The sequence below is a fragment of the Balaenoptera musculus genome, chromosome 4, assembly GCF_009873245.2.
Source record: "Balaenoptera musculus isolate JJ_BM4_2016_0621 chromosome 4, mBalMus1.pri.v3, whole genome shotgun sequence".
Lineage (NCBI taxonomy): Eukaryota > Metazoa > Chordata > Mammalia > Artiodactyla > Balaenopteridae > Balaenoptera > Balaenoptera musculus.
Genome location: NC_045788.1, coordinates 115672130 through 115689686, shown reverse-complemented (window position 1 = coordinate 115689686; position 17557 = coordinate 115672130). Strand labels below are relative to the sequence as shown.

Below are 17557 nucleotides of genomic sequence, written 5' to 3'. Positions count from 1 at the left end.
TCACTTGCTAAGGTAGTTTCTGCATGTACATGAAGTAATTTTTGCAGGTTGGGCATGATTGGGAATAAAGAGACTTAGCCCACAGTTAGCTGGGGGGACATGTGACCTCATAGATCTCATCCTGATTGGGCAGAAAAACATCATCACTAACCACCTCAGCAAATATTGCTTAGTGCAGACTGGAAAGGCTATGCTCACTGAACTTTTGTGGGCTTGAGGTATAGATGTAGATAACATCTTTGTTAAAAAGAGGTTTTTCTGAGCTTCCTGAAGTTAAATGTGATTTCTACAGAGATTTATATATTAGAGCTCATTTTTCACCAACATCACACCCATGCTATCAGTTTACTTTTCTTGATGGTAAGTAAATTAATGAGAGACAAACTCAATTCTGATTTAACTAGCTTAACTGGGATGTACAGAAATAGAAAATAGTGGTAGGATATGGACACTTTAAAGCTCCTGAGCTTTGAACACAGACCGGAGTGGCTGCAGTTGGTGTGCCGCCGGTTCTTTAGGATGATATTATAGGAGGTAACTCTACTCCTCCAGCCTTCCGCCCCTTCCTAGAGAGAGGGAAGACTGGGAACCAAACAGCCAAGTCTTCCTCCGGGAATAGCTACTGAAATCACATCTGCCACAGGCCACATCCACCCTGAGGGAGAATACACCCAGCTCTTAAATATGTTTAAATTGAGATGAAGCTGAACAACCAGTGTCACATCTATCTTTTCATTTTGTTCACCATCCTGATAAATGGGCCTATTTTCATTTCTCTAAGTGTCTGACATCAAGAGTGCTTCCTTACCATTGAAGCATGCAAGTGGGCTAAGAGGGACTGAACAGCTCTCTGTTAAGTCACTGAAACGAGGTCAACAATTGTCGAAACCCGCCAGCAACTGGTCCATAGTAGAATATTGGCCCAAGTTGGTCAAAGAAGAAAATATCTGGAGAGAAAAAAATTAGGGTAAAATTGAAAGTGTTGAATTGCAGTGCTAATGAGACACCCAGGTATGCTCTGTAGGCACAGGAGAAAAAGGTCTGGGGATGCCGCTTTGGAAGTACTGGCAAGAGGGAGAGATCTCACTCTCTAATCACCCATCAGTTATTATCCTAGCCATACAAAGGAAGGGGTTGACTACATGTCAGTGTACAATGCCCCAGCACCTGGATGGTGCTAAAGGAACGGTAATAATTCTTAACGCTGTTTCTTTCATTAAACTGTTACCAAAAACATTATTACATCAGAATTTTATAATAATCATGTTACAATAAATTAGTTATTATCTTATTATAGCTGCATTTAATGCTAATATTTCAAAGGTGATATACTCGTTTTAACAGCAATACATTTGAAACCATACCTCAGGACGTGTCATTTCAGCAAAGATTTCAAGGGTGTGTTCTGCATTCATCTTTTTGACCAACTTTAAATGTAATTTCCGTCTTGTTCTTCAACTGCCTTGTTTTTCAATATTACAGAAACTCATTTACAAAATAAAGTAGTGAATGAGAATAAAAACATGATTGTTCACAAATTCCAAGCTTCTAGCATTTGAAGTAGAATGTGTACATATATACTTAAATAAATAGATTTTGAGAGTGGAGAATTAAAATTGGAAAGATAATTTAAATACTGAAGGAAAATAATTTAAATAATTTTTAACTCAAAGATATAACATTGGGAAAATTGAAAATTTAAAATCACACAGGATTGTAGACGATATTAACCTTTTTAAGGAAAGTTTTATATTTTCTAATAACAAAATACACCAATGGAGATAGGTGAATTTGCCTTCTGCTTGGTTCAAATTGGTTGACTTGGTAGAGCTGATATCCAGATAATTCCTGCCTGTGATGGAAGAAGTTGCAAGAATTACTTGCAACTAAGATTTTAGTTCATGTAACAATATTTCAAGATAATTTTTAAAAAAAATATGCCACCCTTACTTGCTAAGATATTTCTTATATATATATTCCCTATAATGTCAATCACAATGAGATAATTTGGGCCTTAGGGAAACTGTAAGGTTTAAGAGTTGAAGGAAAGGCTGAGGTGAAGTTAATGTGTTTAAATATATATTATTTCCTATTTACACAGAAAGATATTTTTCCTTTGGTATGATTCTAAATTGCAAAAGTGTGAATTTAAAAAAAAAAAGGTCATCTTTTTTAGTTTGAATATTCAGGAACATGAAGTTATATAGGTCAAGCTACATCAAGCAGAATTTAGTTTTTCATGTTGATCAGATGGAAATAGACTAATATTTACATTTAAAACACTACTGCATTATATATTTATAAACAAAAGTTAAATTCAGTTACTCATTTTGTTAAAAATATTTTTATTATTTTAAATAATAAATACCTATAAAGTGCTATGCAACATGCAAAAGAAATATCAAAGAATGGCTTTTCCTATTGAATTGGGTGGTTAACCCCCAATGAAGTTGTGAGATCCTTTCAATTAGCTTTAATAAATAAATATTTTCATCATTCTAGTTTATGATGAGCTACAAAGTTAACAAACTCATCCAAATAAATCATTAATTTTACATGTAGTCTAATTACCTTCTGCAAATAAATGATTCAGAAATAGGAAACTTGATTTGATGATAAACATTAAATATCATACATTAATGAAATATCATTTCATTTATTATTCATTGCCAAGATTTAAATGTGTCGAATACACCCTCTCAAACCCAGTTGGCAAAAGAGGTGGATAATAAATAATGACATAGCCAACTAAAGGCAGGTATTCCTATTTATACACAATCATATGAAAAGGGAAGGACCAAAAACTAGCCATGTGATAATCATCTTTCCTTTGGTATCACTGTGATACATCATTTTATTAAATAAACGTGTATGAGAATAAGGCTCGGAGATAACATATTTAGACATAAAAAATTAAATATTAGTAATAGAGGAAACTAAACTCTGCTTATTCTGTTTTCTTAGGTAAAACATGCAACTCAAATATTTACACCAGTTTCATTCAGAAAATTGACCACTCCACTTCTCATCTCAGCCTATTTACAGCCGAGGGTTATAGGCGACAGTCTAGAAGAGCATGGTGCCTTATCCATAAGTGCTCAGTAAGTGACTTTTGATTAATAGTTTAGTGCAAGTTCATTATAATAGTAAAATATAACAACTCAAAGTGCATTTCTTGTTAACAACACCATTACAAATACAAAAAGCACACTATATTATTTTTAAGTTTTTGTCATTCAAGACAAAAATTGAATAGCAAATCAGATGTCATATTATTATATATTTCAAAGAAGACAAGAAAGCCATGGAATTGGTCATTTAGTGGAATACAGATTTTTCTTTTCTTTTAAGAGAATGAAGACCAGTGTAGATACATTTCATTAGAATGTAAATACTAGTATCTTTTTTTCTTACACTTTCGGAAATTTTGGCTATATTCATTTCCTCTATTGTTTTCTGTGCTACTATCACTATCACTGGTTTGTTTTTGCCTCTTGCGTTTATTCATCTGATAAAGGTCAGAGTCACCTGGTTGTTGGTGAGCCCATTCATAAGAGCTGGGTCCAGCCTCTAGATCTGGAACACAATTCAGTGAGGAAGACACAGAAGTGCTATTAGGAAGTGGTGCTGTCATCTCATAGTAAGGAAGCTGCAGTGCTGGATTATATGCATGCCACTGCTGTGGAAAAAACCCACAAACATTCATCTACCAAAACAAGCCCACAAAGTTAAAAAAAAAAAAAAAGTTAACAGTTTACATTCATTACACAAATAACTACAAGCAAACCAAACCATGTGCTGGTATATGAAGGACAGTGACTTTTCATACTAGGGATATGGTAGTTTCCTTAAATGGTTAACATAAAGATTCAAGGTAGTGTATAGCTTACTGCAATACAGATTAGTGCTGTCCTATCGAAATATAATGTAAGCCACGTATGTAGTTTTAAATCTTCTAGTAGCCACAATATGAAAATAAAAATGAAACAGGTGCAATTAAATAATGTAATTTATTTATCCCCAAATATCCAAAATATTATCATTTCAACAAGTAACCAATATAAAAATTGTTAATGAGATATTTTACTTTTTTTATACTAAGTCTTTGAAATCTGGTGTGCCTTTTTACAGCGTATTTGATTTGGATGGTAAATTTTCATTGAAAATACTTCATCTGAATTTAGATTACATAAAATTTAGTTGAAAAAGTAGATATACTACCCAAGTTCTTTCAAACATACTTAAAAGTTTTTCAATAACTGAATCAAGTCTCTGTTTTTAAATTTAAATTTTAATTAATTAAAATTAAAAAAAATTTAAAACTCAGCTCCTTATGGATGGCTGATGGCCACCATATTGTACAGCAGTTTTCAATTGTTAAGACAGACACTTTCTTGTTTTTAAACTAGTTTTTAACTCGAAGTAGATTAAAGATTAATAGAGATAACATGATCTTGTGTGTGTGTGTTTCTTATCTCATCAAAGATAAAAAAAAATGCCAGAAAGAAGATATTGACAGTCTTAGATAAGAACTGGCTGTTTATTAATATCTCACTATAACTATGAAGTTTTTTCTAAAAGTTAAATTATCGATTTTCCTTATGTTTGCCAAGTGAAAATGGCTATTTGAAAAATCTGAAGCTCACACGTATGTTGGATGTTTGCAAGAAATCACATCCTGTGAATCAGAATACCTGTGTTATAGTCCCACATCTTTTATTAACAAGTTGTATAATCTTGGGCTTGTTGATTAATACCTCTGAACCTCAATTTTATTATGTATAAAATGAGGAGTTAGAAGAAAAAATTTCATAAGTTCCCCTTTAACAATATAGACCATCATTATGATTTCTAGGCCAGAACCATATTTTTGAGAGTCTTTGGAAATAATGTAGTTTACTCGACCAGTTGAGAATCTTTGCCTTTAGTTAAAAGAAGAAATTTATTTTTGAAAATATCCATGTCCAAAAGCAATATATTTGTGATTGATGATTACATTCTACCAAAATGTTTTACTAAATGAAATTATTTGATTCTAAAAACATATCTTCTAAAATAGTCATTTTTTTCCACATTTTTTTTTTATTGGAGTATAATTGCTTTACAATGCTGTGTTAGTTTCTGCTGTACAATGAAGTGAATCAGCTATATGTATACATACATCCCCTCCCTCTTGGACCTTCCTTCCCCTCCATCCCACCCATCTAGGTCATCACAGAGCACTGAGCTGAGCTCCCTGTGCTACACAGCAGGTTCCCACTAGCTATCTATTTTACACATGGTAGTGTATTTATGTCAAACCTAATCTCCCAATTGATCCCACCCTCTCTTTCCCCCTCTGTGTCCATGTGTCCATTCTCTACGTTTGCATTTCTATTCCTGCCCTGCAAATAGGTCTATCTGTACCATTTTTCTAGATTCCACATATATGCGTTAATATACGACATTTGTTTTTCTCTTTCTGACTTACTTCACTCTGTATGACAGACTCTAGGTCCATCCACATCTCTACAAATGACCCAATTTCATTTCCTTTTATGGCTGAGTAATATTCCATTGTATATATGTGCCGTATCTTCTTTATCCATTCATTGTAGATGGACATTTAGGTTGTTTCCATGTCCTGGCTATTGTAAATAGTGCTGCAATGAACATTGGGGTACATGGGTTATGGGTATATGCCCAGTAGTGGGATTTCTGGGTCATATGGTAGTTCTATTTTTTAGTTTTTTAAGGAATCTCCATACTGTTTTATACAGTGGCTGTATCAATTTAAATGAGAACTCTATAGTCAAATTTTACTTGTACCACAGTGTATCATCACTAGCACCTGCTCCTTTTCGGTTGATACACTGGCTGTTTGCTTACGTACTATGTGTAGGATTTCAGATGATTGCATTAGAGCAGACTGCCATTGGGGCATAGAACTCAGGGCAGCTGCTGCCTTCATTCTAGGTTTAGATTTGAGCAGCTTAAGTTCCAAGCAGTTTTCATGTTCTTTATAGTTTGTATCATGCTATACATTGAACCAAAGGCATATCAAACTTACCATCTTCGGAAAGAAAAGATATTCCTGAGGTAAAGCTGCATTATTAATTGGAGAGAACTGCATGGGAAAGGAAGTTCTGCCCACGACTTCTTCATTTCTTGGGGGATGTAAAAGAAGCAACACAAAGTTAAAATTCCTATGCATAAATGTCCTTTATTCTTAAAATAAGATAGGTCTTCATAATTTAAAAAAAAGAGCTTCTCTAAAAGAACTCAATTAGGATAACTTTAAACACACGATCATTATTACACTGATAATGTAGTGACACAGCAGTACTGCAAGTCTTACTAATTGCTACATATTGAAATCTCAATATTTAGAGTCACATTTGGCTTTCTGATAGGAAAATGTTAATCAATGTTATAGTTGTATAAAGACAAAGAACACTTAGATATGAAGAAAGCAAAGCCAGTCATTAATAATCACCAAGGGTGCATTCAACCTTCTACAAAAAAAAAGAAAAGCGAAAGAAAGGTAGAAATTTTCTCAGTTTATTTTTGAAGGAATCTTCACGTTTAACTACAAAAATTATGTTCTTTCCTAAATGGTCTTCTTATGTTGACATGAACACATATTTGCTGATTTCTTCCACACACTATTTAAAACAATACCAATCCCTAATTTAAAAGCAGTAGTGTCCTAAAGTTTTATTTATACATGTAATATTTGCTTCTATGGAGATGTCTAATAAATTCCAATGGTACGCATACTGACTAGACTCTACAGCTAGTCATTAGTCTACTTGCTCCATTGTATTCCACAATTTTAATGCTAATACTACTAATCTTAGGACAGGAAGTTTACTGTGGGGAAGGGTGAAATTAATACAGGCAGGTGGAGGCAAAGGCAAGGGCAGGAGAACAACAGGAAGCAGTCAGATTGATAGGCATTGGTAAGTGGTGAGAGTAGTATCACAGAAGCCAGTGGAAGATGCATTTCATTAAGGAAATACTTAGTGTCGGGTGTTACAGAACAGTAAACTGGGTAAGCATCAAAGCTACTCAATTGTTGATCAGAAGGTTCCTGATAACCTTTAAAAGAACAACTTCCACATAACAATGGGGTTAAGAAGTGAACAGGAGGTAAGGATGCGAAGGATAATTTTTCAGTGAGAGGAAGGGGAGAAAATGTAACAGCATGATTTGGAGGTAGAGTTCAAGGAGATTGGAACATGTGTGTGGGGTAAGTGATGGAAAAGAAACAAGATAAAAAGTGCAATGAAGTTATGGAGTGGGGAAGATACAACCCAGTAACAGAGGTGGTGAGATTAGCACCGAAAACAGCTGCAGACTTTCTAAAACCACTATCTTTCCTATGTGAATCTCAGGGCATGCATAGTTGTCTCCACAGAGGAATCACATGTAAATTGGGAGGAGCTGTGAGTTGAACCATGTCAACTCAAAATTTATATGTTGAAGTCCTAACCCCCAATAGTTCAGAATGTGACCTTATTTGGAAATAGCGTTGTTGCAGATGTAATTAGCTAAGAGGAGGTCATACTGGAGTAGGATGGGCTAAACAGGTACCCTTACTTATTATAATCAAAAGGGGAAATTTGGAGACGGATGCACACAGGGAGAACACCATATGAAGATGAAGGCAGAGAGCTGGGTGATGCTTGTACAAGCCAAGGAATATCAAAGATTGCCAACAAACTGGGAGAAGCTACGAGAGAGGCACAGGACAGATTCTTTCTCACAGCCCTCATAAAGAAATCTAGCAGACACCTTGATCTTGGACTTTGAGGCTTCAGAACTGTGAGACAATTCATTTCTGTGTTTAAGCACTCTGTTTGCAGTACTTTTAATGGTAGCCTTAGCACGCTAATACAGGAACTATTTATTAAAAACAGAACTATTTATTGCCTAAGAGGCAATAACAGGCACAAAAACCCATTTCCAAGAAAGACTATAGGGTATAACAAGTGCACCATTTTTCTCTGCACACTTCTAGAACATGATAACCTTTTCCCATTCTTCCTTTATAATGTAGCACATACTAGAAGAATAAGGTACAACCAGTGAAGTGGAGTATTATGGAATAGACACATATTTCTGATCTTCTACCCTAGAATTTGTGATGATTAAAAGTACATCAAACATAAGTAGAGAATGCGAGTTACTGCCATCTCCTAGTTGTTTATCTAGTCTTTCTTCTTCTGCCCCAAACCTAGCAACAGCTTGTTTTTTTCCAAACTCCTGAGAAAAAAGAGGTATCTTTTCCCACTAGAAGAAGAGGGGAAGCTTTTATATTACATACATGGCTCAATTCATGAGTCCATAGTTCCTCTCATATGAAGGAAGTGAATCACTACCCCTTCTGGATACTTGCTATGTGCTCAGTATTTTAAATACCTTGAATTTATTATAAAATTTGATTCTCACAATAACCTTCTGAGGTATTATCCTCATTTTAGAGACAGGGGTACAGTGTGATAATTTGTCCAAGGTTAATAAAGTGACAGAGGCAGGATTCAAATTCAGGCAGTCTGGTTTCAGTACCTATTTTGTCTCTATTTCACTGATACCGAAACGTGGGGGAGAATGAAGACGTGAAGCACACCGTGTTATACTTGGAGTGCAGTACTTCTCCTAAAGATAAGACTGGGAAATTGTCAGTTCTAAGAGGCCACTCTTCCATGCCTAGGAGGGCTGATATAATTAGCAGGCATGGGAGGTTCAACTGTTGTTAGCCTACTGGAGAATACTCAGTTCTGCTACAGAAAGCAAGAAAACAACAGGGATGGATGAAACACAAGAAATGCTTAGGGTAGCCTTTAAGTAAGCTACACTGATGAAGCTGATGCAGCAGAGAGAGAAACAGGGTCTACGAATATTAGTGTAGGCAGAACTCAGCTAATATGAGTTTATGAGATAGCAATGAAACTGTGTTAGAAACAGAATAAGCAAGTGACTTGGGAGACACAGGCAGAATTCATAATATATATTAAATATGCATAATAAATAAGTTAGTATGTTTTAAGAGATGCCACAGATAGATCGGATAGAAAATATGATGGAACAAATAAGATTGTTACTCATAGAAAGAAAGGGAAGGAAATACCTAGTCCTTATCATGGCACCTATGGGCTAACAGTTATTCTGCTCTTCTTGTTTTTGTTCTGCCTAAGAAACTCAGAACCTGTGAGCATCTAGCTCCTTCCGTAGCCAGGTGTATTTGCCCCTATGTCTTTTTGAGAGAGCAAGTGAGTGAGACTAGCTCCAGGAACTTTCTATCTGAATGGAATTCCTTACTCAAACCTCAACTCTAGGGTTCATGACCACACTATCAGTGGGGAAGGTCGATGCAGCAGAGAGAAACAGGGCATATGAATATTAGTGTAATCAGAACTCAGCTAGTATGCTCCTTCCGCCCCTTTATGCTAACTATCCACTATCTTTCCTTTTGCTTTTCACTATCCAGTATCTTTCCTTTTGCTTTTATTTTTTAAATTTTATTTATTTATTTATTTACTTATTTATGGCTGTGTTGGGTCTTCGTTTCTGTGCGAGGGCTTTTCCTAGTTGCGGCAAGTGGGGGCCACTCTTCATCGTGGTGCACGGGCCTCTCACTATCGCGGCCTCTCTTGTTGCAGAGCACAGGCTCCAGACGCGCGGGCTCAGCAATTGTGGCTTACAGGCCTTGTCGCTCTGCGGCATGTGGGATCTTCCCAGACCAGGGCTCGAACCCGTGTCCCCTGCATTGGCAGGCAGATCCTCAACCACTGCGCCACCAGGGAAGCCCCTTTCCTTTTGCTTTTGACTGTATCTTTTAAATTGCTTTACTAAATAGTGCTATTTGAGCATGTTAATTTGGTTTGGGAGAATTTCTGTTCCACGACCTTTGATATAGCTGAACTGAGAGTGTCCTTGCAGGCTACCATTGCATTGAGAAATCAGCCTACACAAAACTTGAGAATATTTTGAAAATTACCATAGAGAAGTTTTTAAAAATAGTAAAATAAACAGTTGAGTGGCTTAATGTCAGAAGGCTTAATTTTAAGCCTAGCAACTATCACTTTTTCATCTTTGTGCCCTTGGCAATTAGTTAACTTTTGCATCTCTATGTTTATTCAAGTATAAAATATGGATAATAGTGTCTCTGTGATCCATCGCAATGAGACTCTGGATGCTTAAGTGATTTAACAGTTATGAGAAGTACGCAGTAACCTATAAAGAATGCCACAAATATATATCTCTCCCACCTATTGCAGAAAACATTGACTGAACTTTAAATGAAAACATTTTCTGTCGTTTTTCATGTTTTCAGGAAAAATGAATTCCTTAATATTATCCTATGTCTAAATAGTAAGGTTTTACAGTAGTCCAGAATATATAAAAACCCTTCCTGGTGTGAGACCATATTTATTTGCTTTACCTTTATGAAAAATATATTTTTAATTACCTGTAGCTGTGTGAATTTATCTTAACACAGCTCTCAAAACTTTGGTTAGCTGGATCACAAGAGCGAGAGCTCCCTTTAAAAGAAACAGAATAACAGATTACCTCATGGTACAAGTTTTTGGAGTTCTCACATTAAACCATTTAAAAAAATTCCATATAAGATACATGAATATATCTTTGATCTCCCAAGTAATATTTATAGGTTGTTTACATCACTATAAATGACTGAATTATAACCAAGCTTTGTCCAAAGCAATGGGTGTAGAAAAGAATTATGTTGACATGGGGCCATATAAGACAGGTGATGCTATTTGGTTCTACACACCTGGAAAAAATGTCAAATACACACCTGGAAACTAAAAATGGCAAATAATCAGTGTTATTTGCCTCCTGTGTAGAAGGCATGAGTTCTCTAAACTGTACTGACAAAAGTGAATGCAACCTGACAGAGGATAATGAGCAGCTGGCTGGGGATGTGTCAGAACACATTATGGCCTGGCCCATTTTACCAGTCAGGATGAGTTAACAGGACAGTACGTGAGAGCATGATGCAACCAATTAATTATCTTTGCAAAGACTAAATAAAACAAAACGAAATGCAAAGTTATGCTTTTCCTTTGCAACAAGGCATTGTTTCCTTATTCTTATTTATTTATTCTTATTTATTTTTTTTAGTATAGCAAGAAGAATAAAAACCAAACAAACAAGAGATACATCAATAAACCTGAATCATTAGGGGAGGTAGGCAACATAAGCATTGCAAACATTGCCGCAAAAGCATAAGCATTGCCTCTATCAGTTCCTCAAACTATGAAAGGGCTAGAGCAATAGTACAATGTTCTCTGGGCATCTAATCAAAGATGATCAGTTCTTGACGTGTAGCAGGAGAAGGCGTTTGAGGCCGTTCACGTCAGGAAGCTTTCTTCCATTAAGGGTTAGCCTTTGGCCAGCTGCTTTTACAGGGACTCAGATCCAGGGTGATATGTATAGCATGGTAACACCAGGAGAAGGACTAGGCACCCACCCTATCTTCCAAATAGTAGATATTGATACCACTGACAAGAAGATCAGCAAATAGCCTTGCTATATAGAAGCTAAAGTTGTGTGTCCCCAGTTCATTTAGATTTGTTTAGTTTTTAACAGCCAGTAGCAACTATCATAGCTATTTGCTGGCTGACATTAAAATAGAACATTTAAAATTTTAATACAGAAAAGATGCTATAGAGTTGGCAACCTAATTGGTAATATTAACTAATTGCATAACATTATGAATGTGTTCTGAGAAATTTTAAGAGACTACAGGGGCACTCTTTTGGTCTTAGGCTAAAATATAGAAAACAAAAATGTTTACACCTCTGGGAACAGCCCCACCAACAAAACACACTCGGAAGATTCATCAGTGACAAAACCTACCAAATCGATACTGCACGTTAATTGGTCTTCCATATAAACGAATTCCATTCAGCAAAGCTATGGCATAAGACACCGATTCTGGGTGTTTAAAGCAGACAAACCCAAAAGACTTCGGCTTTCCTTCTCTGTCTTTGCAGATAGTCACTTTGGTTAATGGCCCAGCCTGTAAGAAACTTAAAAATTATTTTCTCATAAATCTAAAGATTTTTTTACACTGAGAAAATCAAGTATACTCAACTTTAGACTAAAAAAAAATCTGTAAGCAATAACAGCTTTATGTAGCTCTGTTAATAATGTATTTTCCTAACAATAAATATCATACTTCATCACACTTTCTTGGCATTTTTCTGGCTCAGCAAAAAACATTTATGGTGTTAAGATCAGGAAATTTTAGGTAATAGTTCCAAATCTTAAAAGGAAAGATATGTTACCCTTATGTTAGGTCTAACAAAACAATTTAGAGTGCATTTAAATCTAAGGTTAAAATACTACTTTGTCTCCACACATATTAACAGTGTATAACTCAAAAATAATTGAAATGACAAACCCAATGTTCTTTGACTTATCATAAAGAAACTGGTAACATTACATCAAAGCCTAATTTTTTCTGACAAGATAAAACATTTTCACAGGAGAAACTAAATTTTTGATCTATATAGAAACTGTATTTTGATCTGGTAATCGCATTTGGTAAATGTTCCCAAAGGGAAAAATGTTTTAATATGTTTAACACTTTTAGTTAGGTGCATTATTTATAAGAATGAAAAATGAGGAAGGCTGTAAATCCAACAACAGGAGAATATTACTCCATGGTGTATTATTAAAATAGAATAAAATAAAATAAATTGAAAATATTCAGATTTTATTGATAATAAAACCTATAATTAGCAATACAGAGTAAAAAAGCAGAGCCAACTATTGTAAAATGTGTTAATTACAACCAAAAGAATGTTACCTCTCCACCATGATAGTGATTTGAGGAAGTGCTCACCAAGACTCACAATAGCTAAGAGTTAATGGTGAAGGGCTCATAGTTTTCCATTGCACTTTAATGATTGATTACTGATCTCTGTTGAGTTGGATAAGTATATTAAGAAATTGCTTTTAGTCTAAAGAAAAATGTTAATTATCGTCTTCAAAATGATGCTGTATTTTAAGATTCAATCTTTCTTTTTTTATTCTCTGCTTTCCCAGAGAGTAGCTCACCCTCCCTTCTGTCTTCAAGAGCCACCGCATCAACAAATCTATTTTGCCCACTCATGCCTCATTCATGGAGACAGTCTCCTAGAGACCTCCATGTGATTCTGTTTCAAACTCAACATATTTGAAACTGAATTCATTATCTTTCCCCTTGAAATCTCTACTTCAGTATTTCTTGGTTAAAAGTACAAAGATATTGAAACTGATTTCCACTCTTCCAAGGATAAGCAGAAATTTGAAAGAAACCAGTAGAAAGGATAACTATATATAGTAATAAAATAAATCAATTTTAATCAGTACTTTTCTACTGCTGATATTAAATATATGAAATTGCAAATGGACAGAATGTGCTTACATGCTTTGAGTTTCACAAATTCAAAACTATGCCAGTGCATTTTTAAAGATAAAGTCCAACAAGAAGGCTTGCTAGTAGCAACAATCACATCAAAACTTTTTAGTCTCTTTAAAACAGAATGAAACACATAAACAGTGTGGTCAGTTGTCAAGATCTGCTAACTTTTGCTGGGTTGAAGCCTTCCTGAAAGATACCTCACTTTAGCAAATTCTTCTAGAATACAGAAGAGCTTAGGCAAAAATAAAAACGTATGCTTGGTTGTCTGAACTGTTAAAAGAGATGAACATTTTGTTTAGGGAGAAATTATTAACAATGAGATCTACCTATCTATCTTGTAGATCCACATACAACTGATATAGATCCAGTCCCTACTGACTAGAAATAATATATGTGCATGGGGGCCTTCATGCCTATCCCATTCCCCTCATCAGTCCCCTCTGCTCCTTTTTTGTTGGCTCAACATGAAAGAAGCCTCCTGGAGAAAAAGAACTGTAAGTTTTCTTTCTTTCTCTCTCTCTCCCCCTCCTTCCTCACCTTCCTCCCTCTCTCCCTACCTTCCTTCCCCCCTCCCCTTTTCTTTTTTTAAGTTAGAATGATAAGTTTCAATAATACTGGGAGAAAAAATAACCATAGGTAAAGACAAGTATTAGTAGATTAAAAAGGGTGAGTTTAAAAAAGATGGCAAGTTAGAAGAATAAGAATAAAAGCCTTAAAATCAACAATATTTTTCAAATAATAAAAATGTTTTATGTCCAGGAAAGGAAACTGAGTTCCTGGAGGAAATTCTATCAAATTGTGTGTATCTGTAATTAACAGAGGGGCGCTTTAGTTCAGAGATGAAGGTAGAGCCTTTCAGAAACTACATAAAGAACCCCTTTCACCTCTGGTACTCATACTTAGCCTTTGATATTTAGTTTTGCTATTGTTCCCTTTGAACTTGCCCTTATTCTGATACGAGGAAGTCACTCTTGATTTCTCTTGATGTTAGTATCAGTAGTATTACTGATAGTAATAGTAGTGATATTAGTAGTGGCAGCAGCAGCAAACACTTAGTAAGGGCCAGGTTCAGTTTTGTTTTATCTGGATTAGCTTATTCAATCTTCACACCACATCATATTGTGGATACTATTACTCCCGTTGACATTTGAGGAAACTGGGCACTGAGCTATTCACTTACTTGGCCAAAGTCACATTGCTGACATCAGAATTCACACTCTAAACAACTTTTCTATACTATGTGTCCCTCTTTTTTGCAGATTATCTTAGATCATGGTAATTAATTTGAAATGTCTACTTTTAGGAAGACCAAGGGCTGTCTCTTAAATTTGTATGTCCAGCACCTTACTTACTGTTTGTCACATAATTGTAGATCATTAAATGGTTAAATGAATGGCTGAATGAAGGCATCTCTTTAGCAAGTGAGACCTATGTGTATACAGTAGGTGAGTGTTTACAGGAGACAGGAGTTTTAATCCTGGAGGTACCAGGTCTGGAAGAGTTTTCATAAGATCCTCTTGGTATGAAATAAAGGGAACTGGCCAGGGAATCAATTGGTCACAGTCATGATTTGGCTGCCCAGATCATTTCAAATCTCATTTATCATTCTGGAGTAAAAATACTTGTCGTGTAAAAGGGCTTGGGGGGAATAAGTAATGTATATGGAAACATGTTAAAATGTATTCCTCTCATTTCGCGGGATGTAACGGGTGAGGTGCTTATTACCTGAAGCAAGACAGCGACAGGGCTGTTTTGTGTTTCGCCTGAACACACTCAAGGCCCAGGCAGCCTCTGAAAAGCCCTTACTCAGGGCTGGGGGTTGAAGGGGGCCCAGGCACTGCTCACCCCAGGACTCTGCAGTGGGGATGGGATGCGGAAGGGATGGGGAAGGGGCGCACTCTGTCACTTCACTACCCAGTTGCTCACCTGGAGACAGGTGCGCCAAAGCGGAACTAAATTAAAACCAAGGCACAGGACGGGGAGGGAAGAGGGCCGGGCTCCGGATGGTTCAGGTGCGGCCCGCCCCTCTGGCTGCGCTTCCGGCTCGACGCGCCCCGCCCCTCAGCCACCCCTTCCCCGCCGACAGTACCTGAAGGAACAGCTCGTAGAGAATCTCTTCCCGCACTCGGGCCTCTAAATTTCCCACAAACACCGTCCTGTCGGCTTCCTCCTGAGCAGGGAACATGCCTTCGCCTCGGCCCAAGAACGGAGGAGGCCTCGAGGCCACGCCCCCTCTCCTCACCAGCGGAGCCGGCTACGAGAGTAAGCGCGCAAGGGGCGGAGCGAGGCTGCGGCGCCACGCCCCCAGCACCCCGTGGTAACCGCCCAGCGCGCCGTCGCCACGCCCCGGATCCGGCTGGGACCTTGGGAGAGTGAGTGAGAATAAGTTAAGATTAGTGTGCAAGGGGCCTTGACCTCTTGCTTATGGAGGTTCCTTCATTTCCCAGGGCACGACATTATGAATTGATTTTGGATTTATTCAACAAACATTTCAAATAAAATGACTATAGAGGTGATTTAAAACATACTAACTTCATTACAGAAGCTCCCAGGCTAATGGGGGAAGACTAATTTCTTTGCTTCCAAAGAGTAAATGAATAAATCATTGGGATTTGAAATTTGTATTCTTCATAAAATACTTTTTGAAAGAGTGAGTGCGTGCATGCATGCATGGATGTGGATACAGTAGAGTAATAGAATTAGTTTATTTACCTAGGAAGGGCTCCCTAGTGAAGTCTTTGAAAATGGACACAGGTTTTAGGTGGACTGCAGAAGGCATTTGAACTTGAGAAAACAGACTATACCAAGGAATAGTGGAAAGAATATAGCAAGTTTTGTTACTGAAGCCAGAATTCTTGAGGATGGCTGCTGGGTGATTGTGGTAGGATCCAATGTTTGTATTTTGTATCAGGGCTGTACTTTGTAAGCTGTGGGACCAGGGTGAAGAACTAATTCTTACTTGAGGATTGAAAAAAAAATCCTAAAAACAATAAAGATAATTAAAAGAAAGGAGGAAGAAAACTTACTCAGAATCTCAGTGCTTTGATAAATTAACTGTCAACTGTTAACTTGGCTTCCTTTCTGATACGATATGTCTACATAGGACCCTGAAATCATCCTGTAAATATCATGCAAGTAATCAGGACACTATTTGGCCTTTACTTAGGTGTGGTGATAATTCATTTTTAATTGAAAAGGTATTCTTTTACATGGTTACTGGACCAAAGAAATCATCTTTTCTAATGAAAAGGGACACATCTTTGGAATCCTGATTTCTAACTGAACTCTGACAGTACTTAATTTTATGACTTTAAGCAAGTAATTTCACGTTTTGGAATTCAAGTTCTGTTTCTTAAGGAACGGACTGGACTAATATAATTACCTCATTTAACAGACATTTTCTGAGTGCTCACTACATGCCAGGCACTGTTTTTAATCCTTGGGAAACAAAGGTGAGTATAAAGATCTGCCCTCCTAAACCGTACAGCGTAATGGGAGAAACAGACTTCTTGAACATATAAATATAAAATCATGTGTCAGTAACTTTCAGTAGTTACCTTCGGTTGATATATTATGAATCTATAATTTTCTTTAGAAAATTTCTATAATCTATAATTTCATTTTTCTTTCTTTCTTCTATCATCAATATTGTTGTAGTAGGGTAGGAGGGGGTTGAGCAAACTTGCACGTTGTAGGCATGTAACAAATATATGTTGATCAAATGAGTGGATACTTGCAGGTCTCTATTATGTGTAGACCTATTTATTTTTAAAATTCATTTACCCCATAAATTTTATCCAAACCAAGATATTTTCTCTTTAACTTCCCCTCAGACACTGCTTATCTGGGAGCTGTAACTTCAGGTTTCATTGTAAAATATGTAGTGCATATAAGTCATGATTATATTTTCTTGCTGGATTGAAATTTGCATCATTCTTTGTCTACAGTGTGTATGATTTTGGTGTTCTTATCACATCCTCTTTTCTTCTGGCAGTACATAAGTCTATGGCCCATGTACTTCTAGAGTAATTATTTAATGTTTTAAGCTCTGAAGGCCAGCTCAATGCAGTTAGCTATTTGCTCAGAATTTGACCTCTCTCTCTCTCTCTATATATATATATATAGAGAGAGAGAGAGAGA

At 36.4% G+C, this 17557-nt stretch overlaps 1 protein-coding gene across 3 annotated transcripts; it reads right to left on the bottom strand.

Annotated features, from left to right (window-relative positions):
* Nucleotides 1-500: 500 nt before the first annotated feature.
* Nucleotides 501-15622, bottom strand: RBM11 (RNA binding motif protein 11). 3 transcript variants are annotated; one of them, XM_036850721.1, is made up of 5 exons: nucleotides 15507-15622; nucleotides 11866-12028; nucleotides 10454-10526; nucleotides 6050-6146; nucleotides 501-947 (listed from the first exon to the last, which is right to left on the bottom strand). In XM_036850721.1, exons 1-5 carry the CDS (start codon nucleotides 15600-15602, stop codon nucleotides 873-875), a joined length of 504 nt encoding a protein of 167 aa, XP_036706616.1. In that variant the 5' UTR covers nucleotides 15603-15622; the 3' UTR covers nucleotides 501-872. The 3 variants fall into 3 exon arrangements, with proteins under 3 accessions (XP_036706616.1, XP_036706614.1, XP_036706615.1); XM_036850719.1 differs by lacking the exon at nucleotides 501-947 and adding an exon at nucleotides 3340-3706 and having other exon boundaries at nucleotides 11866-12038; nucleotides 15517-15622; XM_036850720.1 differs by lacking the exon at nucleotides 501-947 and adding an exon at nucleotides 3340-3679 and having other exon boundaries at nucleotides 11866-12038; nucleotides 15517-15622.
* Nucleotides 15623-17557: the final 1935 nt, after the last annotated feature.